Source organism: Microcebus murinus, chromosome 28 (genome assembly GCF_040939455.1).
Source record: "Microcebus murinus isolate Inina chromosome 28, M.murinus_Inina_mat1.0, whole genome shotgun sequence".
Classification (NCBI taxonomy): domain Eukaryota; kingdom Metazoa; phylum Chordata; class Mammalia; order Primates; family Cheirogaleidae; genus Microcebus; species Microcebus murinus.
This window is the reverse complement of record NC_134131.1, coordinates 1,910,503-1,935,412: the sequence shown is the minus strand read 5'-3', so window position 1 is coordinate 1,935,412 and position 24,910 is coordinate 1,910,503. Positions and strand designations below refer to the sequence as shown.

Below are 24,910 nucleotides of genomic sequence, written 5' to 3'. Positions count from 1 at the left end.
TTAGAAATTCTGCTCACCCCGGCCCCCCTCCTCTTCCCACTGCCACACCCCATATCTCAAAGTCCTGTCCCGTCCTATGTGTTGCTCACACTGATTCCTGGGGCCTCGTGACTGCCAGCCCAGACCAGACCATGCTCCCAGCTCACCACGGCCTCCACAGCGGCTCTGCTGTTGGCATCCTCCCCGCTGCCCCGGCGTGCTGCCCGCCCCTCTCTTGCCCCGCCGTAGCCTAAATGATCTCCCCAACACGCAAAGCTAACCGTGCTACTCCCCAGCCGGAATCCTGCAGTGAATCAAGCCTCAGGTGACAAACGGGACCCCATAAGGTTCATTAGCTGAAATGTTTTCTCACCATTGAGTCCCCACCAGGAGCCCAGATCCCCCAAGACAGCCTCTGCCGTCCTGGAGCCGGTCATCTCAGTGGGCCTGTCACCTGCCACCTGCCACCTGCCACCGCAGCCCTGCCCCAGTTCCCTCCTCACCTCCAGGTCTTCCCGTTAGGTAGATAGTGAGGGATTCTGGGTCTCCTAGGGACAGAAGGGGGTGCCGCTGCCCCTATCTTGGTCCTGCCCCACCCTAATCTCTGACCGCTGCACCTGGGGAGGAGTGAACACCTTACAAATCAGCACTCAATTTAGCACGCCAGCTGCAAAAGAAGGCGGAGGACTTTCTCACCCACGTGCCAAGCAGCACGGGTACCACAGAGTCCAGAAACTGACCTAGGGTGACCTGCATGCGTCGGCAAGACTCAGGTCATGGGACGCCCAACTGTGCAATCAGAGCGGGTTCCATGGTGACCTCTGAACCGCAGGGAAGTGCCACCCCGGGCGCTGTGAGACAGGGCGCAGCCCGTCACCGGGCCCTGTTGGCGCCCTTCCTCGCACCCTCCCTTTGCTGCGACAACGGGTCCGGTCGCCATCTGCGGCGGGTGCATCTCGCTCTGTAAACCTGTATCCTGCTCCTGCTCTGTGATCCCACCTTCTCTCCTCCGTCAACCTCATCCTCGAGCTTGCCTTACTTCGGCGAGTCTGGTCCCTCTCCGGCCGTGAGTGCGTCAAGAACCGACACTCTCAGACTCAAACCTGACGTGCCCCCCCAGCACCCTCCTCGTGTGCCCCCTCCTGTCCAACAGATCTCCTGGGAAGCAGGGCTCCCCAGGTCCCTCCTGGCTTCCAGTTCTGTGTTCCCGCAGCTCCTGATGCTTTCCCGTCCGGGAGCACAACGCCGGCCTCCACGTGGAGCCCCGGGGCCCCTGCTTCCCGTCTCTTGCTCCCGGCCGCTCTGCGCCATGCCTGGCGTGGTGGCAGACGCTCGGGAAGTCGCTTTGAGCGGATGGAAAGTCCAGTGCGGGCCAGTGCAGAGTCCCTCACCCTGCACCTGCTCCCTGGCCTTGGCTGTCAACTGCTGCAAGGGCCCCGGGATGTCGCTGTCTGAGAATCAGCTACGTAAGGAACAGGGCTAGCTCCAGGGCACAAAGTCTGGCAGGAACGTGGATGTTAATTCCAAGAGGCCTAGGAAAAAGGGAGGTGGTTTCTGGCCATAGGAAACTGTCAAAATGTGGCCAGAAATGTGCTCAAGAATTCCGCTCAGCAGTGGGAGGCCGCGTGCGCGGGGAGGGCAGGCTTTGCACACGCACGTGCACACGCGCCCCAGCGAACCCGTCCCACCCTCACCAAGAAGGCAAAGAAAACGGGAGGGACAGCCTCCAACCACGGGAAACACTTCCCTGACTCAGGGCTGTGGAAAGCCAGTGCAAGAGGCCACAGACGGATGTGGGAGAGCCAGCCTGCCTGGCCCCCCCGGGGACAGGGGTGAGCCACTGCTCCTGGCCTTTTTTTTAATTATTCAGTCTCCATAGAGACTGTCAAAACTTGCCAATGCCAGGCCCCAGGCCGGAGGATTGCTCAAGGTCAGGTGTTAAACCAGCCTAAGCAAGAGGGAGACCCTGTCTCTACTAAAAATAGAAAGAAATTGATTGGTTAACTAAAAATATATATAGAGAAAAAATTAGCTGGGCATGGTGGCATGTGCTTTGCTTGTAGTGCCAGCTACTCGGGAGGCTGAGGCAGCAGGATCGCTCGAGCCCAGGAGTTTGAGGTTGCTGTGAGCTAGGCTGACGCCACGGCACTCACTCTAGCCTGGGCAACAAAGTGAGACTCTGTCTCAAAAAAAAAAAAAAAAAAAAAAAGAAATGTTGGGGAACTTATCTCCTGGATACACTCACAGAAGTACCAAAAACATTGCACAATATTCATCGCAACCTTATTTTAACTAGCAAAAATACCAAAAACAAATGAAAGTCCAGCAATAAGGACTGGTTAAATAAATTATGGAAATCTATATAACATGATACTAGTGAGGCATTGAAAGAATAAGATTTATCTCTATGAGTGGAAGTAGAAAAAGTTACTGAGATATATTGATTAAGTGGAAAGAAATTGCCGGAACAGTATATTACTGTACAATGTACTGTATTATTTTACAATAATTGTATAACATATATTATTATATTGTATAATGTACTATATAATGTATATTACATTATTGTATGAGTTATATAATATTGTACAATATGATGTATTGTATATTATTGTACACATATTATATAATAATTATATTATTATATATTATTATGTAATGTATATTTTATATCTTATAATTAGATAACAGTACTTATCAGTACTATATAGTATGTAACTTATATTATTATGTAATATACATATATAGTGTATATTTATATATTAAATATTTGCATATATACACAAAACATTTAATAGTGGATACCTCTGGAAAGTCCAAACACAGGGATTAGGGGTTAGTAGAGAAGGACATTTAACTTTTCACTTTACACTCTTTTGTAATATCTGAAAATGTTTTTTTTTGAGACAGTCTCACTCTGCAGCCCAGGCTAGAGTGCAGTGGCGTGGCGTCATCACAGCTCACTGCAACTACAAATTCTTGGGCTCAAGCAATCCTCCTGCCTCAGCCTCCCGAGTAGCTGGAACTACAAGTGTGCACCACCACATCCAGCTAATTTTTTCTATTTTTCTCTAGAGACGGGCTCTCACTCTTGCTCAGGCTGGTCTGGAACTCCTGGCCTCAAGCGATCCTCCTGCTTTAGCCTCCCAGAGTGCTGGGATTACAGCCCTGAGCCACTGTGCTGGGCTACCTGAAATTTCTTTTAACATTATTATTTTTACAATAATAAATCTTTTTTTTTTCTGAACTGATAGATAATATGGGCTACAATGATAAACCTTAAATTCCAAAGCCCAAATCTGTACCCTGAAGAAATCCATCTTTATGAAGTGCCAAGCTGACTTTTCCAAGCTCTTAGCTTTACACGGTAAGGTGTGTTCCAAGTCATGTCTGAGGACATTTCCACCCTCCAGGACCCCACCTGACCCCTCTCTGGCCTCAGGCCCTGCCTAGAATTTCTCTGTAAAAAAAGGGCCTCAGCACCCGTCTCTGGGGAGACACTGTCAGTAAGGAAACCAGACTGGGACATGAGTCTCCATCAGTCATCTTGACTAATGCCCCACATAGCTAGCCTACAAAAGAATTAAAATTGATGTTAAATATATTTTTAAAATTGCATAAACTATATATATATATATATTTTCTCTTTTACTTGACTTCAGCTCCTAAAGTAAGCATCTAGCTTGATAAATACAAAGTCAACTAAACCACTACACACGGATAGAATGGTCAAAATCCGAAACACTGACAATACCAAATGTTGCTGAGGATATGGACCAATAACCCTCTCTCATTGCTGGTGGGGATACAAAATGCGACAGCACTTTTTTTTTTTTTTTTTTTTTGAGACAGAGTCTCACTCTGTTGCCCAGGCTAGAGTGAATGCCGTCATGTCAGCCTAGCTCACAGCAACCTCCAACTCCTGGGCTCAAGCAATGAGTAGCTGGGACTACAGGCATGCGCCACCATGCCCGGCTAATTTTTTCTATATATTTTTAGTTGCAGACTTTTTTTTTTTTAAAGCCTTATATTTTTTGTGGAAATGAGCTCAGTGTAGCGTTGTGGGGTTTTTTTGTTTGTTTTTTTAAAGCAAGGTACAGATAGTGCTGGGATTGTTATAAATAGGGGCCTGGCGCAGTGGCTCACGCCTGTAATCCTAGCACTCTGGGAAGCCAAGGCGGGCAGATTGCTCGAGGTCAGGAGTTCAAAACCAGCCTGAGCAAGAGCGGGACCCCGTCTCTACTATAAATAGAAAGAAATTAATTGGCCAACTAATATATATATAGAAAAAATTAGCCGGGCATAGTGGCGCATGCCTGTAGTCCCAGCTACTTGGGAGGCTGAGGCAGAAGGATCACTTGAGCCCAGGAGTTTGAGGTTGCTGTGAGCGAGGCTGACGCCGCGGCACTCACTCTAGCCTGGGCAACAAGCGAGACTCTGTCTCAAAAAAAAAAAAAAAAAAAAAAAGAAATAGGATTTAGTGGCCGGCGTGGTGGCTCACACCTGTAATCCTAGCACTCTGGGAGGCCGAGGCAGGTGGATTGCTTGAGCTCAGAAGTTCAAGACCAGCCTGGACAACATAGCAAGCCCGGGCTCAAAAAAAAAAAGAAAAAGCTATAAGGAAAATAAAGGATTATAGGACCCTGGTGGGAGATGGGGGGGGTTGGAATTTTAGGGAAAGTGGTCAAGGGAACCTCTCTTATGGGAAACATTTGAGCAGATCCCTGTGAAAAGAGAACAGAGCCATGGGCTATTTGGGGAAAAGCAGTGTAGACCACGGAACTCCACGAGTGGGCTCACTGCTCGTTTTTTTGTGTCTTTCACAGCTCGCAGCAGGGGCCGGGAATGAGAACAAAGTGTGGAAAAGTGCTCAGGAACTAAAGAAACCGGTGTCAGACTGTACCTCAGCCCTCAGCACCTAGGGGACACCACGCAGGACCAGCCCAGGCCCGGGTCTGACCGGGGTCCTCACAACCCGTCGGAGGCACGAGATTCTAAGGCGGTTTGGAATCGCTCTGAGCACAGACTTCCCGCCCTTTTTTTTTTTTTTTTTTTTGAGACAGAGTCTCACTTTGTTGCCCAGGCTAGAGTGAGTGCCGTGGCGTCAGCCCAGCTCACAGCAACCTCAAACTCCTGGGCTCAAGCGATCCTCCTGTCTCAGCCTCCCGAGTAGCTGGGACTACAGGCATGCACCACCATGCCCCTAATTTTTTGTATATATACTTTTAGTTGGTCAATTAATTTCTTTCTATTTTTAGTAGGGGGGGTTTCGCTCAGGCTGGTTTCGAACTCCCGACCTCAAGCAATCCGCCCGCCTCGGCCTCCCAGAGTGCTAGGATTACAGGCGTGAGCCACCGCGCCCGGCCTAGACTTCCCGCCCTTTAGACGCGGCACCGCCCGCAACCGCCTCCCCGCGCCCCAGGGCCCCAGACGCCCGCCCAGGCCCCGCCCCCTCGTGACCACGCCCCAGTGTCCGCCCCCTTGTGGCCCCGCCCCACGCGCTAATGAAGATGCTGAGCGCCGACGATTGGTCTGAAAGTCGGAGGCCTCGTTTTCTGATTGGTCGTCGTGAGCGCCAGTTTCTCCCCGCGCGGATGACCCGGAAGTAGCTCCGGGAACCGGAGTTCCGCGTGCATTCGCCTCCCGGGGCGGCTCGGCTTCGCGCGGCCGCCGCGATGACCAAGATAAAGGGCGACCCGGACGGGCCGGAGGCGCCGGCGGAGGCGTGCTGCGGGGAGCGCACCTACCACGAGCTGCTGGTCAACCTGAACCCCATCGCGCAGCCGCTGGCGTCCCGCCGCCTCACGCGCAAGCTCTACAAGTGCATCAAGAAGGGTGCGGCGGGCTCCGCGAGGGCCGGGCAGGCGCGCGGGGGGCAGGGCGGAGCCCCCCACTGACCCTTCCGTCCTCTGTCCTCCAGCCGTGAAGCAGAAGCAGATTCGGCGCGGGGTGAAGGAGGTGCAGAAGTTTGTCAACAAGGGCGAGAAAGGGTAAGAACCCTCCGGACTTTGCATTCCACGGCGAGGAAGGGATCCCTGCTGTTTAGTCGGTGCTCGGGAAGAGTCAGGTCGACTCCGACCCAGCCCCATACACACAGGACAGTCAAGCGGTGGGTGAGGTCCCTTCGGCACAGAGACCCACACACCGCGTGCACGCGCTCAAAGCAGTTCCACAGGGAAGCGAACTGTGCAAGCCAGCGCGCTCAGGGTAGACTCCGGCTTCCATTCGTCCAGCGACCGTTTATTAAGAGTCTGCTACCTTCCAGGCACTGTGTGTCATGCCAGGACAGGGACATTGATCAGATAATCACACGCAAATAATTACAAGTTGTGATAGTTAGCCTTGAGGAGCAATAGTCATGACTTCATTACCCTACTTCTTTCCCTAATGGCATTTATCGTAATCCAAAGCTTATTTACATTTTTATTCCGTGTATCATCCACTCGGGCTAGAGGAAGCTCCTTGGGAACTCGGCTTCTCGGATGCCGCATCCCCAGAAGAGTCTGGTACATACTGTAGATGCCCAAGAGATAATCGTGGGGGGATTTGATGCTCAGTGCAGCCTGACCTAGTTAGGGGGTGCATCAGGTAAAGTTTCCCTGGGCAGCCTCACTGGAGCTGGGATCTGAAGACAAAATCAGTAAGGGAGTGGGGGGAATCCTGCCAGAAGAGTGGGTGGGCCCCAGGGCAGGAGAGAGGGCAGTGGTGGGCAGAGGAGCTGCCTTCTCATGGAGCCTAAACCATGGCAAGTTTAGTTGTACTCAGAGCTTTGAGAGGCCATTGAGGGTTAAAGCCAGGAAGTGACGTGTTGATTATGTTTAAAACTTTAAGATTTGGTGATTGAGGAAAGGATTAGAGGCAAGAGTGATTTGGGAAAATTCAGATGGGAGGCCTCTGTAGTATGAAGAGGTGATGGTGGAGATAGAATTAAAGCAGGTGGATTGAAGAGGATCAGATTTGGAGGAGGAGGTATGCATGGCTTCTGGCATGGCTAGCCGAATGGACAGACGGCCCACCGTGAGGCTGTGAACAGTGGAGGAGGACCACATGTGTGTGTGGAGAGATCACAGGTTGGTTTTAGACTCGTCTTCCAGGTGCCTGGGAGACAACTCCCTGCCCCAGCAGAACTGGCAGATAGGAAGATGGCTACATGGGTTTGGAGCTTGGAAGAGAGGGCAAGGCTATAGAGCAGATTTGGGAGCTGTCAGCACATATGTGGCACTTGACACCATGGGGGTGCGCCAGGAAGGAGGCGCTGAGGGGGAAGGAAGCCCAGGATCAGCGGTCAGAGCACCAACAGTTTAAGCTGGTAAGAATAGATACTACACTTGATCTTAGCCAAAAGGCCGAGAAAGGATAACACCAACAGTTTAAAAGCTACTCAGAGGAAGGGAAGGCTGCAGAAGGGAGTCTGGAGGCTAAAGGAGCACTAGGAGTGAGGCAGCAGCATTTTGACGAGGGTTCTTTGTGTCTTCAGGCTCGTGAGGCCTGCCCCAGATCCCTGACACCTTGCCAGCCAGGAGCCCTAGCTGAGGCTTCTCTGGCAAGCTTTCACTGGTTCCTTGCCACTCCTGGGACAGAGCCCACACTTCTTAGCCTGGTTCTCAAAGCCATTGGATGTGTCCCCTGCCAGTCTCACCAGTTTTATTGTCTGCCCCTCCCTGTCCTGGATTCCTGAGCTAGCCCCTCCACGGGCTGCCTCACAGACGTTCATCGTCCAGCTCTCAGTTCACGTGGCGGCTCCTGCTTGAAGCCTTTCTGACTCCCAGCAGAGCTGAGCTCTTCCTCCTTGGCATCTCTCCCATCCCTCATCTATCCCAGCACTATACCGCTTGTCACACTTGGTGGCATTTACATGTTGTCAAGAAATAGAGATCACATCCTCAGAAGAATGCACTCCATCAAACATAATCTTGTGCCCCCTTTAGAGGCAGACCCGCATGAATAACTGGGCTCCTTGAGGGGGGGCGTCTTATTCAAGGCCCAGCCCAGAGGTGGTCCTTACAACTGGAAGGAGGAAGGACAGTGCTAGGAATGACAGCGATGCATCTCATTTCAGGATCATGGTTTTGGCAGGAGACACACTGCCCATAGAGGTGTACTGCCATCTCCCAGTCATGTGTGAGGACCGCAACTTGCCCTATATCTACATCCCCTCTAAGACGGTGAGGAGCACGTGGCCCCAACCTTGGTGGACGCTGGGGAGGGGTCTGGGATGTGGTCTGTGGCAACAGGCCAGTGGGAAAGAACACAAATGCCGGGGTTAAGACAGGCTCCAGGCCAGGCGTGGTGGCTCACACCTGTAATCCTAGCACTCTGGGAGGCTGAGGCGGGAGGATCGTTTGAGGTCAGGAGTTCGAAACCAGCCTGAGCGAGACCCCGTCTCTACTAAAAAAAAAAAAAAATAGAAAGAAATTAATTGACCAACTAAAAATATATATACAAAAAATTAGCCGGGCATGGTGGCACATGCCCTGTAGTCCCAGCTACGTGGGAGGCCGAGGCAGGAGGATTGCTTGAGCCCAGGAGTTTGAGGTTGCTGTGAGCTAGGCTGACGCCACGGCACTCACTCTAGCCTGGGCAACAAAGCGAGACTCTGTCTCAAAAAAAAAAAAAAAAGACAGGCTCCAGTATTTAATAGTTGTGGGATTTACAGACGTTCTCTCTCTACAATTTGGCTTCCTTCTTGTAAAATGGAGATCCTTTCCTCTGTGGACTTTAGAATGAGATAGAAGCTGTGCTTGAACATGCTTTGTAAACTACCGTGCTTCACTTGTGTTAGCCCTGTTAGGTGGTTTCACGCTCCAGGGACCTGTAGCTGTCCTTATCTTTATACAGCAGGGGCCAGGCCTGGATCACAGGGAGTGGGGGATGGCGGGGATCTGGAGACCACAGGCCTCCTGCTGGGCTGGAGCCCTTTCATAGTAGCCATGTGGAAATGTAGGCCCAATGTTGCTGTGCCATGGCTTGGAAGTGTGCTTGAATTTAAAGGATAGCAGCTAATTCAAAGTGTTTTTAAATATAATGTGGACCCAAGAGAATGTGGCTGTGGGCCAGTTTAGGCTGCTGCTGGGTCATCAGTTTGTGACTCCCGGGCACACAGGTTGTGTGGCCTTTTTCTCCAAACAGCCCTTCTTTCCCCTTCTCCTCTGAAGGACCTGGGTGCAGCCGCAGGCTCCAAGCGCCCCACCTGCGTGATAATGGTGAAGCCCCACGAGGAATACCAGGAGGCCTACGACGAGTGCCTGGAGGAAGTGCGGGCCCTGCCCCCACCGCTGTGAAGGACTTGGGCAGCACCCTGGGCACCTGCTCTGGAAGCTGCTGGGCTGGTGGCGGGCCAACTGGCTGCCCTCCCGCCACCCACACTGGCAGCTTCTTCCTGTCTCCCCGAGGCACGCCGACTTCTCAGGCAGCTCCAGCAGCTCTTCTCCGTCCGTGCTGCTTCCTGTTGAGCGGAAGTGACTGGTTCCAAGAATGCAGAGCGGGGAAGTAAATGCTATGTCTAAACTGTAGTGAGTCCATGGGTGTTTTTTAAGCAGCAGCTGCTGGTGGGGCAAGGAACTGGCAAGCAGGAAGAGTGGAGGCAGGCTTTCTCAACAGGAGAGCCCGAAGCACTTCGAGTGCTCAGCACCAGTGCTCTGCTGCCCAGGGCAGTGCCTGGCGCAAGCTGACAGCCAGCTCTGCTGCTCACCCCGGGGCTCTCAGTTCGAGCCCCTCGTGAGGGTCGGTTTCCTCGGTCAGGGCCACTTCCATTCCTTTCTTCCTCCAGGAGCCTTAAACGGCACCGTGAAGCTTATGGAAGCAGTTTACCCACCCACACAATAAATTTTAAATAGGAACATGAAGCTAAAAAGGAGCCCCCAGGCCATCTCTTGCCTAACACAATGGCCCTAGTAACCAAATCCTTTCAAACATTTTACACCTGGGGTCCCTTCCTATTGTCAAAGGCCCCAGATAATACTTAGGACACATAGCAACCAAGCTTCAAGCACCCTGGAATAAACTGGAAAGGGCTTGGGCTTGATCTGGTTTAAATTCCAAGCTCTCTCCTTTCCAAGCTGTGAGCCCTGTTGTGTGAGGCATTTCATCTTCCTCAGTTCCCATATGGATTTCTAACGTGTATGTAAAAGTACCTTGCCTGGGGTCTGACATCTTTTGAGGATCCCTCCCCAATCAGAGGTGCAAGTTTGATTTTTCTGCCTGGGTATCGCCGGCCAGCCACATCCTTACCTGCAGCCACTGCCGGGCCGCGCCCAGCACCTGTGTGCAGTGGGTGTGTAGTGATGATTCCTCAGTGAGGCTAGTGGCTGCTAGAAGTGAGGAGAAGGGCAGTGAATATATTCACTCAACGCTATAAAACAATGGCACTCAGTTCTAACTTTGACTTTTTACAGTGGGAAATGGATACATACAGTTGGGCTGTACAGCGGAGGAGGCGGCCACAGCTGGACGCCCTTGGGCTGGGGGCAAGAATGGACAAGTGCTGGCATAGCAGTAGGAGACAGTGCTGGGGGCAGGCATGGAGGATGTCTGCTGCTGAAGGCCAAGTCCTTTGCTACTCTGTCAGTTCCTTTAGTCAAGGGAAATAAAAACAGGAAGAGACACAGCAGGAGCACAGAGGCCAACGTCTTCCTTTCCTTACGGCCAAGGAGCCAACTGCCAGGTGTGGGCTGGTTCATCTCTCTCCTCAGGCTCTGCCAAAGGGCTGCTCTGGCTCTCCCTTGGTAGCACTCCTCAGCCAGGCGCTCTGAAACAAACCAGAGTCCACTGGAGCCACTGCCCTACTGAGACAGACCAAGGCTCGTGGGTGAAAAACCCCTTTTAACAAAGTTCCAGGCAGGAGTCAGAATATGATGCGTTTCCCATCTGCTGGGTTTTGCTCCATGGGACAGTAGGGACACTTCAGCCTGCAAAGGGAGGAGAACCAAGAACGTCTCAGGGCTGGCGGCAGGAGAGCCCAGCCAAGATGCAGCAGAGCACAGGGAACTTACTTTCCTCCGTTAATGAGCTTGTTCAGTGCGTCTCTGGAGATGACATGGCCGCAGATGAGCTTGATGGGAGGGTTGGAATCCGACGTCTGCTGGCGCAGGATGGGGCAAGCAAACACCGAGTGGTACCAGCACTTCATGCCTAGCTCGATCTCGATCTGGGAGGCCGGCAAAGGGGTCAGCTCCACTTCGTGTCATGGCCGTCCTCCCCGGTGTCTCTGGCCCACACTCCCCCTCCAGGCCTTACCGGTAACTCATCCTTGTGACTCCAGACCCCGGTGCACTGCCTCTGCTCGATCACAGCTTTGATGTTCATCAGCACGGGCAGTGCCACGCAGCCAGAGGCAAAACTGCAGAAGGAAGAACGGGCTGAAGTGGCTCCCATCACAGCATGGGACTCAGATGGGTTCTAATGCACAAAAGGTCAAATCGGTCCTCGAAAATCCCTCGGGTTGTTCATAAGGTGCCATGTGTGTATGTCCAACTCGAGAGGGTCATTCTAACATACTCCTAAATTGGAGAACTTACGGGAAAGACAAGGGACGCTCCAGGGGCAGATATCTGCTCACCCAAACTACTGAAAGTCCTGGGTGTGACTGGGAGACAGCGATCGGTTCTAAAGGGCTCAGCCCACCTGTAGGATCTACCTTGCTCTGTTGTCATAATACACCTCTGTAACAGCGGCTATCGGCTACGACACTTCAAAATGGGGGAGGGCTGGGCATGGTGGCTCTTGTCCATAACCCCAGCACTTTGGGAACAAAAAAGTGAGATCCTATTTCAAAAACAACAAAAACCTAATTGATTACGACCAGTTATAGATTCCTTTGTCCCTTCTCCACTCCCACTGCTTCACTTGTCCAGCTTTTATAAATAAATAGACAGATAGACAGAGGGGGAGGTCAGCTCCCATGAGGGTGGGGAGCCGACTGGCGGAACTCAGAGGCTAAACGCTCTGCCGTGCACGGGGCTGTCCTGCACAGCAGAGCCATCTGGAGTGCTGATGGTGTTCTTGCTGGGAAATACCATTCCACAGCTTGGTGACAAATGAGATAAGATTGGAGATAGTCCACCGTATTGGGGTGGAATGTGAGACGCCATGCCCAGCCTGAGTAAAATGCACTGTGACAACTTCACCGTGGCGGAGTGTGTGGCTGTGGGGTCAGGACCGCGTGCCCTTTGTTCCTGAGGTCCAAGGCAAGTGAGTTCACATCCTGAACCTCCATTTCCTCTTCTATAAAGTGAGGATACCAGTTCCCCTGAGTCCCCAGGGTGCTGTGAAGCTGTCAGAGACCGTGCCTGCGAGGGAGAGGGCCGCGCGACAGAGCCAAAGCCATGGTACTCAGCCACACGTCTCCCTCGAGGGAAGTGGCGTCTGGGAGACAAGCCTGGGGAAGGTGGACTGCAGAGGGGCATGGGTTGGTTGGGAAGGTCTTGCAGGGATCTGGGGTGACATACAGGAGAGGCAGGGACCTCATTAAAGAGACCTTACAAAATGGCAACTTTGGCCCTGCCACTGACTGCATGGTGACCTCGGTCTACGACTTTCCTAACTGCAGTTTCTTTAACTGTAGAAACAGGTACTTCTGGCCGGGCACAGTGGCTCACGCCTATAACCTTGGCACTCTGGGAGGCCGAGGCAGGAGAATCACTTAGGGTCAAGAGTTCGATTCAGTATGATGATGGCTGTAAAAAAAATAAAAAAAAAAAAAAAAAAAAAAAAAAAAAAAAAAAGAGTTCGAGACCAGCCTGAGCAAGAGCAAGATCCCATCTCTACTAAAAACAGAAAAAATTAGCTGGCCATGGTGGCACACACATGGCCTATAGTCCCAGCTACTTGGGAGGCTGAGGCAGCAGGATCGCTTGAGCCCAGGAATTGGAGGTTGCTGTGAGCCAGGCTGACACCACAGCACTCTAGCCCGGGCAACACAGACTCTGTCTCAGAAGAAAAAAGGAACAGGTACTTCCTCCTTCCTCTTCTGAAGAATAGCTAACAGTTTAGGTCCGAGAAAGCACTGAGCACAGTCCCTGGTATGTGGTGGGGCCTTGGCAACAGGATGTCTCCCTCTCTACCCCCCACCGTGCTGCCCGAATGGGGCTGGGTTGTACCTGACGCTGAGGGGGGACTCCACAGAAAGCCCCAGCAGGGAACATGCATCCCGGGTAAAGGTTTCACAGATCTCTGCCCAGTGGCTGTTGTCCAGGAGGTGGCAGTAGGGTGACTTCTCTAAGCCCAGCCGCAGGTACACCAGACTGCCCATCATCACCTGGATCTCTACAAGGCAACCGGGTGGCAGCTCAGGGGGTGCAGGGGCTCTGGGTCCATCCCCAAGGGGACAGCAGGACTGCAAAGCACAGTGTTGTGAGCTGGGCTGAGCCCCAGGCCCCTGGCCACATGGAGCAGCCATTGAAATGCCCTCAGGCAAAACTGACTGTCTAAAATCCAGTGGGGAGGTAGAGTCCCCAGGCTGCTTCTGTAGGACAAGGATAGGCATTACCACACAGAACTGGGTAGCAAGGTGAGTCTTTTCTGTTTGCTTTGCATCCTTCCAACTGCATCAAGGAGCAAGTGTGACAGGCTAGTGCTGAGTCTCCCTGTCCTCCCACACCAGCTAATCTCCCCTTCAGAGCAGATCCCAGGTTCAGAGCTTTTAGGAGGCAACAGTATCTAGTTAAACCTTAAAAACACTGCTTGGTTTTCATATTTATTTTTAAATAAAATCAGAACAAGAAAGAATATGGGGCCGGGCGTGGTGGCTCACGCCTGTAATCCTAGCACTCTGGGAGGCTGAGGCAGGCGGATTGCTCGAGGTCAGGAGTTCAAAAACAGCCTGAGCAAGAGTGAGACCCCGTCTCTACTATGATTAGAAAGAAATTAATTGGCCAACTAATATATATACAGAAAAAATTAGCCGGGCATGGTGGGGCATGCCTGTAGTCCCAGCTACTCGGGAGGCCGAGGCAGGAGGATTGCTTGAGTCCAGGAGTTTGAGGTTGCTGTGAGCTAGGCTGACGCCACGGCACTCACTCTAGCCTGGGCAACAAAGCAAGACTCTGTCTCAAACAAAGAAAGAAAGAAAGAATATGGGTTACTACTGGTGAACATCTTGAGGGTGAGACTCAAATTACAGGTCTGGAAATCCTCGAGTGAAGGAAGAGGCCAAGGAAGGATGCTCCAGAGGTGCCCAGGTGAGTCTTAACATGAGCAGAGGGAGGTGGGAGGTGTGTGCGAGCAGAGCAGCGTGAGTGGCACAGCACGTGGGAGTGTGGGTGGCACACGGCAGACGCTGGGGCCCCACGGTGGCCTGAGGTAGAGCTAAAAACGTGTGGCCGAGATGAAAGAGGAAGAGCCTTGAGTCTGGTGGCACTTGGGACACAGTGTGGGATCACAGAGGTGTTCAGGTTGGGGAGAGGCATCAGAGCAACAGCCCCACATGGGCACAGGGACTAGCAACCTGATGTACCTGCCACGTCCAGACATCTGTCCGCCAAGCAGCACCCCGGGCACTCACCCCGTTGGTGCAGCCGAGCAAAGGGCTGAAAGTGCCGGGCATAGCTGAGAGCTTCCAGCTGCTTCTCAGGGCCACCGGCCAGGAGGCGGATGAAGTGCAGTCGGTGCAGCTTGAACTCCAGGGAGCTGTTGAGTTCCAGCAGGCGCTGCCGGTGGGAGACAGCCCATCTGGGAAGAAAAGGGCCAGTTTAGGGTGGAGCTTGTGGGGCCAGAGGAACGCCCCCAAAGCCTGTATGAGACCCTAGGGTCAAGGCTGGAGGCATGTCAAGCGTGTCTGGGGGGGCCAGGCGAGGTGGCTCACGCCTGTACTCCTAGCACTCTGGGAGGCTGAGGCAGGTGGATCGCTCAAGGTCAGGAGTTCAAAACCAGCCTGAGCAAGAGTGAGACCCCGTCTCTACTAAAAATAGAAATTAATTGGCCAACTAAAACATATAGAAAAAAATTAGCCGGCATAGTGGCGCGTGCCTATAGTCCCAGCTACTTGGGAGGCTGAGACAGAAGGATTGCTTGAGCCCAGGAGATTGAGGTTGCTGTGAGCTAGGCTGACGCCACGGCACTCACTCTAGCCTGGGTGACAGAGTGAGACTCTGTCTCAAAAAAGAAAAAAAAAGCGTGTCGGGGGCAACTGAAGGCCACAGCCAAGCCCTGTGCACCGAGAGGTGAGGGCAGAGCACTGCTGGCCCACTAAGGGCCTGCTTACTCCAGCGCAGGGCCCAGGTCTTGTGCGTGCAGAGCTTCCACAATTCGATTCAACTCCAGGAAAGGCTGCTTGAAATCCAGGTCCACATTCAGTGTTGATTCCTGTAAGGGAAGAGAAAGAGATCTCACCACTGGAACACACACTGTATCTAAAATTCTGTTATGAGCATAATAAGACCTCACCCACCAAAGACAGGCTGGAGGGTGCCGGGCTTTGTGTGAGGAGCTGTGGTCCCCTGCCAGCCACTGGGCCCCTCTTGTTCCCATCTCAGTTCCCCAGAGCACAGACTGCAACCAACACCCCACCACAGAGCACCGGAGACAGTCCCTGGGCTCCGCGTTGAATGGCACAATGAGAACTATTCCTTTTCAGTGCTCCTGATTACACTAAGGAAAGGCTCCTTCACTGTTACCACTGGCGTGTCTTTAATACCTAACAAGTGCCACTTTGTCTTCTCACTCATCTCCCTTTTTCGTAAAGGCATATCAGGCCTCAGCTTGGAACCCCGGCTGGCAACCGCCTCTAACTAGAAATGAGTAACTTCACTTTTCATCATACACGTTTTTAGAGCTACCTTTTATTTATGGCACGGGCACTGATTTCCTTTCTAAAGTAAATTTATTTAAAGAATGGCAGGGACTGGGCCGGGCGCGGTGGCTCACACCTGTAATCCTAGCACTCTGGGAGGCCGAGGCAGGAGGATTGTTCGAGGTCAGGAGTTCGAAACCAGCCTGAGCAAGATCGAGACCCCGTCTCTACTATAAATAGAAAGAAATTAATTGGCCAACTAATATATATATATATAGAAAAAATTATCCGGGCATGGTGGCGAATGCCTGTAGTCCTAGCTACTCAGGAGGATGAGGCAGGAGGATTGCCTGAGCCCAGGAGTTTGAGGTTGCTGTGAGCTAGGCTGACACCACGGCATTCACTCTAGCCTGGGCAACAAAGTGAGACTCTGTCTCAAAAAAAAAAAAAAAAAAAAAAAAGAATGGCAGGGACTTAGTATTAAAAAACTATCAGATAAAAAGCAGAGCAGGCAGGTCCTCCTGTGCCCTCCCTGCCTGGCCCGTACCTGGCACAGCTCCTCGGCAACGCTGAGCATGCCCTGCTGGTACAGGTGCTCCACGATGGCCATCTGCAGGATCTGCTGTTGCTTCTCCCGAGAGTCCCACACCGCGTCCGAGACTACACCACAAATCTCAGAGTCAAAGTTCTGGCAAGGAGGAGAGACAGGGCCCTGTGACTCAGGAACCCTCACTTGCCCCTGCCGAGTCCCTGTACATACCACTCCAAGGCACTCCGTCCCACGTGCTCACCCTGTCAATGGCTTTGCCCACTCGGGACACGCTGCTGTGAATGTCCTTGTGGTCCGAAGCCAGTTTCTGCACGGTGTCTTTGATCTTCCGGCAGCACTGTGACATCACCAGGGAGAGGGTGGCCGAGAGAGGGGTCCCCTGGAGGGCTGCAGAGAAACAGCGGAAGGAGTCGGGACACAGAGGAGGCGTGTCTGCTTCCTCTAGTCTGAATGACAGCCTGGCAGCCCTGAACCTGGAGTAAGATACCTAGCTTCTACTCCAGGGCCTGCCACTTTTTAGCTGCATGATGTGGAATTGGTCAAGTGGGACAAGCCATCTTACCTCTTGGAGCCTTCATTTCCTCATCTGTAAAATTGTAGGTTGCTATGAATTGAAGATGATGTGACATTTACTGTGGTTAAATATTTTAGCTCATGTACTATATCATGCATAGAATTCTGTGTGTTTGTCCAGTTACCATGTGACCCAGCAACTCCACTCCTAGGTACATACCCCAGAGAAACAAAAACACACGTCCACACAAACACTTGTGTGTGCATATTCATAGTTGCATTATTCATAATGGCCAAAAAAGGTGGAAACAGCTCAAATGTCTATCAACTAACGGATAAACAAAATGTGGTGCATCCATTCAATGGAACATTATTCAGCCATAGAAAGGAATGAAGTACTGATTCATTTATCATGGGTGAACTACAGAAACATGTAATGAAAGGAGCCAGACACCAAGGCCACACATATTAAGTCACTGTATTTACATGTAGTACCCAGGATAAGCAAATCTATAGAGACAGAAGAGATTAGTGGTTGTCAAGGGCTGGGAGAGAGAGGACTGAGAGACTGTCAATGGGTTGGGTTTCTTTTGGGGGTGATGGAAATGTTCTGAAATTAGGTAGTGGTAATGATTCTACAACTCTGTAAATATACTAAAAACCACTGAATTATACTTTAAAAGGGTGAGCTCGATGGAATGTGAATTACAGCACAATTTAAAAAAAAACATAGGAACCAGGGGTTCCCTCTAGTCCAATCTAAAGACTATAAACCATTGAATAAATTCTGATGTTCGTTGATATTGGAAAAAAATAAATAAAACTACTGAATAAAATAGGAATTGAGCACCTGTCTGGCTAGCCCAGCCAGTAGACACTCTTTTTTTTTTTTGAGACAGAGTCTCACTTTGTTGCCCAGGGTAGAATGAGTGCCGTGGCATCAGCCTAGCTCAGAGCAACCTCAATCTCCTGGGCTCAAGCAATCCTGCTGCCTCAGCCTCCTAAGTAGCTGGGACTACAGGCATGTGCTACCATGCCCGGCTAATTTTTTGTATATATATTTTTAGTTGGTTAATTGATTTCTTTCTATTGTTAGTAGAGATGGGGTCTCGCTCAGGCTGGTTTTGAACTCCTGACCTTGAGCGATCCTCTGGCCCTGGCCTCTCAAAGTGCTAGGATTACAGGCATGAGCAACCACGCCCAGCCTTCATTCTGATTTTCTACCCTCCTCATTTGCAAGAGTGAGACCCCATCTCTACTAAAAATAGGAAGAAATTAATTGGCCAACTAAAAATATATATAGAAAAAATTAGCCGGGCATGGTGGTGCATGCCTGTAGTCCCAGCCACTTGGGAGGCTGAGGCAGAAGGATTGCTTGAGCCCAGGAGTTTGAGGTTGCTGTGAGCTAAGCTGACGCTATGGCACTCTAGCCCCGGCAACAGAGTAGAGTGAGACTCTTGTCTCAAAAATAAATAAATATATAAATAAATGAAAAAAAGAAAATCACAATGAAAAATAATAAAAAAGATAAAAAACTAAAGATTAGATATGAGAAACTAAATGTAGTATGTGATCTTGGATACTGGGTTACAAAATAAAGTGCTTTATGAAAACTTCTGGAACAATGGCAAAATTGAAATGTGAATTATAGTCGTTAGGTGATACCGTGTTTCCCCGAAAATAAGACAGGGTCTTATATTTATTTTTCCTCAAGAAGACACCCCAGGGCTTATTTTTAGGGGATGTGTTTTTTTTTTAAGTACGATACAACAATCTACATTTATTCAAATATAGTTAAGTCGTCTTCTTCTGGAACATCATCGTAACTCTCCAAACCCCGAATTCCATCCTGAATTTCTTGCAACTCTATTAGAACCATTGGCCCCAATCTCTCATGTGGAGCAATAGAGCTCTCATGGGGCAGATGAGAAGGGCTGCTTGTGTTCTTTACCGCTCCGACACGAAATGCATGGATTGTGCAGATACACTGTGTAGCCACGCCCATCACTAGGTCTTATTTTTGGGGTAGGGCTTCTATTACACAAATGCTTAGAAATCCTACTAGGGCTTATTTTATGGGTAGGTCTTATTTTTGGGGAAACACGGTATTATATCAATGTTTTATTTCTTGGTTTTAATAATTACATATATTGTATTTACATAGATAATGCCTTGATCTTAGGTAATGCACACTAAAGGCTCAGGGGCAAAGGGGTACATTATTTGCAACTTATTTTCAAATGGTTAAGAGTAACAAGATGCAAGAGAATGACAAAGCAAATACAGCAACATATTAGCAGATGGGTAAATCTGGGTGAAGGGAATATGAGGTTTTCTGGTTTGTTTTTTATACATACATATTTTTGAGACAGGGTATCATTCTGATACCCAGGCTGGAGTGCAATGGCATTATCATAGGTCACTGCAACCTGAAACTCCTGGGCTCAAGTGATCCTCCTTCCTTAGCCTCCTTAGTAGTTGGGACTATGGGAGTGTCCCACCACACCCAGTTAATTTTTCAATTTTTTGTAGAGAAGGGTCTTGCAATGTTGCTCCGGCTGGTCTTGAAACTCCTGGCCTCAAGCAATCCTCCCACCTCTGATCCCTAAATTAAATTTTTTTTTTTTTTGAGACAGAGTCTTGCTTTGTTGCCCAGGCTAGAGTGAGTGCCATGGCATCAGCCTAGCTCACAGCAACCTTAAACTCCTGGGCTCAAGCAATCCTGCTGCCTTGGCCTCCCGAGTAGCTGGGACTACAGGTATGCGCCACCATGCCCGGCTGATTTTTTCTATATATATTAGTTGGCCAATTAATTTCTTTCTATTTATAGTAGAGACGGGGTCTCACTCTTGCTCAGGCTGGTTTTGAACTCCCGACCTCGAGCAATCCGCCCGACTCGGCCTCCCAGAGAGCTAGGATGACAGGCGTGAGCCATCTGTTAGGCTTTTAGAAATAGCTTAGAGACTTCCATTACCTCCCTTCAAGGAGGTCTAGAGAGGCATGTACCAACATCCCAACTGTGTCCTTCTGGAACCCTCTCACCAACCAGCCTTGGGTCTCCCGTGTCTACAGGGAGGCTGGCATGGGGATCTTGGGGGGGGGGGGCACCAACCTGCGCTGGCCAGCTCAGCCCGCAGCTGGCCTACGTAGTGCAGCAGCTCCTCCAGGCTCTGCTCACAGTGCTGCCCGTAGGTCAGGAACTTCTGCAAGACCTTGTCCAGCTCCCTCTCCACACACGCACACTGCTCCATGGCGGTCGTGGCCTGGGGAGGGGAGCTGCGTTAGGCCTCATCTGGGCCTGGGTGGCACAGTGGGGAGGGTGCCGGGACCACGATCCCTGTTACCATTCCCATGTCATATACCGACACTCGGAAATTCCCTGCTTAACCGAGTATGGCTGTGCACAGCCTCCCTCTCCCCCGGCTGGGGTACGCACAGCACGCAGGCTGCTACGAGGGCAGGGGTTTTCTGAATCGTGGTGAGAAAACTACTCTGTTTTCAACACTTTTCATGCTGTTATCCTCGTTCATTTCCCTTTTTAATCAGAAGGGAGAGCAGGCCTCGCAGGGACCACAGCAGGCAATGCTGACCAGAACTCCATATACATGGTCACACTTCGTGTATTTTCACATGTTCGTTACAGCCACATTCTCTTACAGTTAGAGGAACTGCTTTTGCATGCACCACAGGGAAACATGCCGCGAAGGCAGCCCTTGAACGGCTCCCATTTGGAAACTCGGCTTAGGGAATAACTGCCAACTATGCTGACCCGACGGGCCCTGCCTGCCACTCCAGCCTTGGCCTCCTGCGGTGCCCACCCATGGCAGCACCTTGTGTGTAGCCAGCCCAAAGCCTTGCTCTCTTACAGCTCCATGCCCTGGGCTGCTCTTCATCCCCCTGCACCTCCTGGACTACTCTGGAAGCTGCCGAATCCCTTCCCGGGCAGCTCAGATGTCATCCCTAGCCTGCTCCCACCTGGTTCCCTCTGCTCTCACTTTGCACCCTCTGATGCCAGTTTTGAGCCCTGGGTAACAATCTGTCTGAAGGCCTGCCTTGCCCACCGGACTAGAACTTCTCTTGTGACACAGACTTCCCTCCTCATTATACCATTGAAATAAGTATTAGTACTATTGTTATGACCATTATCAACAGCTAACATTTCGTAGGGACTTATTATGCACCAGGCACTGTTCTAATAACTTTGCATGTGTTAACTCATTTACTTAATTCTCACAAAAACACTATGAGGTAGGTACAGTAATTCAACCCACTTTGCAGATCAGCATCTTGACACTGTTATTTAAAAAGGTGAGGAAAGAGATGGACAGATTTTCACCCCAGCACTGTTTGTTGTGGTAAGGAGTTGGAAACAATCTAGGGGCCTCATCACTAGAGGAGTTATTCCATCAAGTGAGTAAATTGTGGGGGATTCGTCTACAGAAACCTATGCAGTATTTATAAACTATGTTCCAGATATAGCCACAGCAATAAGATCCCAAAACATGGTACTGAGGAGGAAAACAAGAAATAAAATGAAATCTAGGTAGAATACCATTTATGTAAATTGAAAAGATGTGCATACAACCAAGGCAAATAAAAGATATATACCAGGTTGGGCGTATCGCTCGAGGTCAGGAGTTCGAGACCAGCCTAAGCAAGAGCGAGACCCCGTCTCTACTATAAATATAAAAAAATTAATTGGCCAACTAAAAATATACAGAAAAAATTAGCCGGGCATGGTGGCGCATGCCTATAGTCCCAGTTACTCGGAAGGCTGAGGCAGAAGGATCGCTTGAGCCCAGGAGTTTGAGGTTGCTGTGAGCTAGGCTGACGCCACGGCACTCACTCTAGCCTGGGCAACAGAGTGAGACTCTGTCTCAAAAAAAAAAGATATACACCAAATATATCAGAGTGGTTTCCTATGGTAAGGAGAGAAGGGCGGAATGGAGACAAAAAGAAATAAACAAATAAATACAAAGGAGAAAAAGGCCTTGCATGGGCTAATTAAACGTATCATGAACTGAGAAGTGTGATTAACTCAATACAATATTTAAAGATAAAATAGGCCGGGCGAGGTGGCTCACGCCTGTAATCTTAGCACTCTGGGAGGCCGAGGCGGGCGGATTGCTCGAGTTCAGGAGTTCGAAACCAGCCTGAGCAAGAGCGAGACCCCGTCTCTACTATAAAAATAGAAAGAAATTAATTGTTCAACTAATATATATATAGAAAAAATTAGCCGGGCATGGCGGCACATGCCTGTAGTCCCAGCTTCTCGGGAGGCTGAGGCAGGAGGATCACTTAAGCCCAGGATATTAAGGTTGCTGTGAGCTAGGCTAACGCCACGGCGTGCACTCTAGCCTGGGGAACAAAGCGAGAAAAAAAAAAAATTAAAGATAAAATAAATGAGCTGGGGAAACAACTGTTTGCGGGCATTCCATCCAAAAAGCCCAGGAGGCTGATTCAGGCAATCGACTGTGCCTGAACCACAGTGGATCATCTTTGCTAGGTGCAAGGATGTGTGTTTGTGTTTAACAAACTACAAGATGAATACGAGTGCTGACGATTGGAATTTTATGTGCACTGGTCCTAAGCCTTCCTCCTCAAGGTCTCACATGTACAGAAATTACCCACCAGGGTGATTTCTCCAAAACATGCAGCAGATCCTGTTACCCCTTAGCTCAATACTACCATGGACTGACATACAAGCCCTTTGTAATTATACATTTGCTTCCTTTGCACAAGTTGTTCCTATTTCTAGAGTGCGCTCTGCACTTCTTTGTGTGGAGAATGTGAGCCGTACTTTAATCATCAGCTCCGTGTGAAGCCCTCAATGAAAACTCCCTGCTTCACAAACCTGTTGAAGGTGCCCATACCACACACATGCAAGTCCCTACTACTGCAGCACAGTAACTGTCTCTCCCACTGGTCTGTGAGCTGCTCAAGGCTGGAGTCTAGTATCATCCTCTCTCCCCCCTCAGTGCCCAGTCCGGGGCCTGGTCCAAGGTGCTTGCTCAGCATGCATTTGCTGGTTAAACAGAGCATCTATTTCCTGATCTTTGGCCTAGAGGCCTTGAGCTCAAAGGAGGGTAGAAGGGGAGTTGGCAATGGGAAGAAAGAGCCATGAGTGAAATATGCCAAGCCGTGCATGGAGATTTTGTCCCCAGTCCTTAGCATCCTGCAACAAGAGGGCTCCCTGGGCAGGGACAAGGGAAGTTAGTGCAAATCATGGAAACCTCCCTTTTGCCCGACACAGAATTGGACAGCCTGCACTGACCCAATTCTTATACTTTGGCAGCCCACACCTCTGTCCCTTCTCCACCCTACACATCACTCCTCTGCTTAACACCAATAGATTTCCATCGTACTTGGAACAAACTCCATGCTCCAATGGCCTGCAGGCTCCCAACTCTCTCTCCAACCTCATCTCTTGCCACTCTCAGCCTTTTCTCTGTTCCTTGACTACATCAGGTTTACTTCTGTTTCAGGGCCTTTGCAGTGGCTGTTCCCTCTGCCTGGAACACTCGAGAGCCTTTATTCGGGTCTCAATGCAGATGTCATTCTTCAGAGATGCCACAGGACCTGCTGCAGGCCTCTGCCCCACCTTACACAGTTACCCCGCCATGCTGCCCTGTTCCTTTTCTTCATCATCCACCTCTTTTTGAAGCTGCTAATCTTGTTCCTCTCCTGAGCCAAAGCCAGAGGGAGGAAAGAGTCCACCGATGTCCCTGGACAGCAGCCCCTCCGGGGAGTTTCGCTGTGCATTAACGTGCAAATGACTTACAAACTCCTACTCGTCCCGCTAGACACCCTGCTCGAACGCCCGGCGCGGCCCCCGGCCCGCAGCTGGTTACCTCCGACCCCGGCGGGGCGCGCTAGGCCAGGGCGTCTGAGTTCGAGCGGTTCCCCCAGCCGAGGCGACTTTTCGAGGGCCGGGCCCGGGTCCCGCGAGCCCCTGGGACTCCAGCTCCGGGCCCGGGGCGACGACTGCGGAGACAAGAGCCCGAGCCCGCCGCCCGCCGCCCGCCGCCCGCCTCACCCGGTCCCGCAGCCCCAGCGCCGACTTCCGGCGTCGGCGCCCTCGGAACCGGAAGCCGCGGCGGTTGCGCGGCGGGTCGGGGACACGCCCACTCGCGCTTGCGCAGAGAGGGGTGGCCGCCGCCTCGCGCCGGGCCTTCCGCGGGTTCCTCCTCCCCGCGTGAGGAGAGTCGGGAGCAGGGCGGCGGCGAGGGGCGGCGGGCCGCCCGCGTTCGGTCCCCGGGGGGCGGCGCCGCCACCTGGGCGCCCTCGGGCGCGCCCGGGCCTGAGCCTGGAAGCCGGGCGGCCCTGCGGCCCCGGCCGGCCGGCGCGGCGCGCGGAAGGCGACTGGCGGGCGCCCCTGCCCGGCTGGCGGTGCCCTCTCGAGTCCCCGGCGGCCAGCCTGGCGGGCCCCGCGCTCAGCCCGCACGCCGGGCGGTCCCCCGAGAGCCCCCTCGCTGGCGGGGCCGGGCGCACGTAGCCCTGCCCGCCGCCCTCTCCCTGGGGAGCAAGAGGTGGGGTTAGGGGTGCGCGTCTGTCCCGGGGAGGAAGGCCGAGGGCCAGACAGCAGGGAGGCGGCGGTGACCCCAGACCCAGGCCTGGCCTGCGCCCCCATCCTAGACTGGCCCTGGAAACAGCCCAACCCTCTCCCGCCCCCTTCCGGGCCGGTCTCTCTCAAGGCCACCCTGGAGCCCTCCACGCCTCCCCTGCTCCCCGGCGGCGCCCTTGCACAATCTTTTTTTGTTGTTTTCTTTATAGCACTTGCACAATCCAGCTTTGCTTTTGTTTTGTTTTTTTTTTTTGTATTGCACTTCGCTTGCAGTTCTCTTGTGTGTTTACTGGTGGGCTCTGCCTTCCGGCCCCAGCCCCGCCGACACCACTTTGAGGGCAGACGCTCACTGCAGCATCCCCGACACCTCGTGCTTGGAAACACAGCGGGTGCTCGCAGGTTCTCCAGGGAAGCCGGGATCGCGCACCTGCGGGCGGGACAACCGCGGCCCTGCAACCTTACGCAATAGGGCTGGCTGGGGAGAGGGCGGTCCTCGGTGGGCCGGTGAGCCCGCGGGGCACCCGGAGCGTGGGTGGCCCAGGCCCGGCGCGGAAGCCGCGGGGGCGGGGAGTTGAAG

The 24,910-nt window shown here is 51.8% G+C and overlaps 2 protein-coding genes and 1 pseudogene across 6 annotated transcripts; 1 reads left to right on the top strand and 2 right to left on the bottom strand.

Moving 5' to 3' along the window:
• Window positions 1–5,566: 5,566 nt before the first annotated feature.
• Window positions 5,567–9,491, top strand: NHP2 (NHP2 ribonucleoprotein). The gene is made up of 4 exons (XM_012787376.2): window positions 5,567–5,814; window positions 5,900–5,969; window positions 8,039–8,144; window positions 9,135–9,491. The coding sequence occupies exons 1-4, from the start codon at window positions 5,655–5,657 to the stop codon at window positions 9,258–9,260; spliced, it is 462 nt and encodes a 153-aa protein (XP_012642830.2). The 5' UTR covers window positions 5,567–5,654; the 3' UTR covers window positions 9,261–9,491.
• LOC142865512 (uncharacterized) lies at window positions 7,238–7,337 on the bottom strand (annotated as a pseudogene).
• An 860-nt stretch (window positions 9,492–10,351) lies between the features above and the next one.
• RMND5B (required for meiotic nuclear division 5 homolog B) lies at window positions 10,352–23,867 on the bottom strand. Of its 5 annotated transcripts, none has more exons than XM_075998487.1 (11): window positions 23,806–23,867; window positions 19,882–20,032; window positions 16,819–16,860; window positions 16,498–16,643; window positions 16,254–16,394; window positions 15,179–15,279; window positions 14,480–14,646; window positions 13,077–13,242; window positions 11,215–11,317; window positions 10,971–11,125; window positions 10,352–10,886 (listed from the first exon to the last, which is right to left on the bottom strand). In XM_075998487.1, exons 2-11 carry the CDS (start codon window positions 20,018–20,020, stop codon window positions 10,823–10,825), a joined length of 1,224 nt encoding a protein of 407 aa, XP_075854602.1. In that variant the 5' UTR covers window positions 20,021–20,032; window positions 23,806–23,867; the 3' UTR covers window positions 10,352–10,822. The 5 variants fall into 5 exon arrangements, with proteins under 5 accessions (XP_075854602.1, XP_075854600.1, XP_075854599.1 ...); XM_075998485.1 differs by having other exon boundaries at window positions 23,551–23,821; XM_075998484.1 differs by having other exon boundaries at window positions 23,621–23,821.
• Between the last annotated feature and the right edge of the window lie 1,043 nt (window positions 23,868–24,910).

What these genes read in the sequence shown, in the direction of transcription:
- NHP2 (XM_012787376.2), top strand. Translation starts at nt 5,655, where the DNA reads ATGACCAAGATAAAGGGCGACCCGGACGGGCCGGAGGCGCCGGCGGAG. An exon ending in CTACAAGTGCATCAAGAAGG is followed by an intron (nt 5,815 to 5,899) that starts GTGCGGCGGGCT and finishes TCTGTCCTCCAG; the next exon opens with CCGTGAAGCAGAAGCAGATT. An exon ending in GTCAACAAGGGCGAGAAAGG is followed by an intron (nt 5,970 to 8,038) that starts GTAAGAACCCTC and finishes ATCTCATTTCAG; the next exon opens with GATCATGGTTTTGGCAGGAG.
- RMND5B (XM_075998487.1), bottom strand. Translation starts at nt 20,020, where the DNA reads ATGGAGCAGTGTGCGTGTGTGGAGAGGGAGCTGGACAAGGTCTTGCAG. An exon ending in GGCTGAGCTGGCCAGCGCAG is followed by an intron (nt 16,861 to 19,881) that starts GTTGGTGCCCCC and finishes TTCAATTCATAG; the next exon opens with CAACCTACAATTTTACAGAT. An exon ending in GGAAATGAAGGCTCCAAGAG is followed by an intron (nt 16,644 to 16,818) that starts GTAAGATGGCTT and finishes GTTTCTCTGCAG; the next exon opens with CCCTCCAGGGGACCCCTCTC.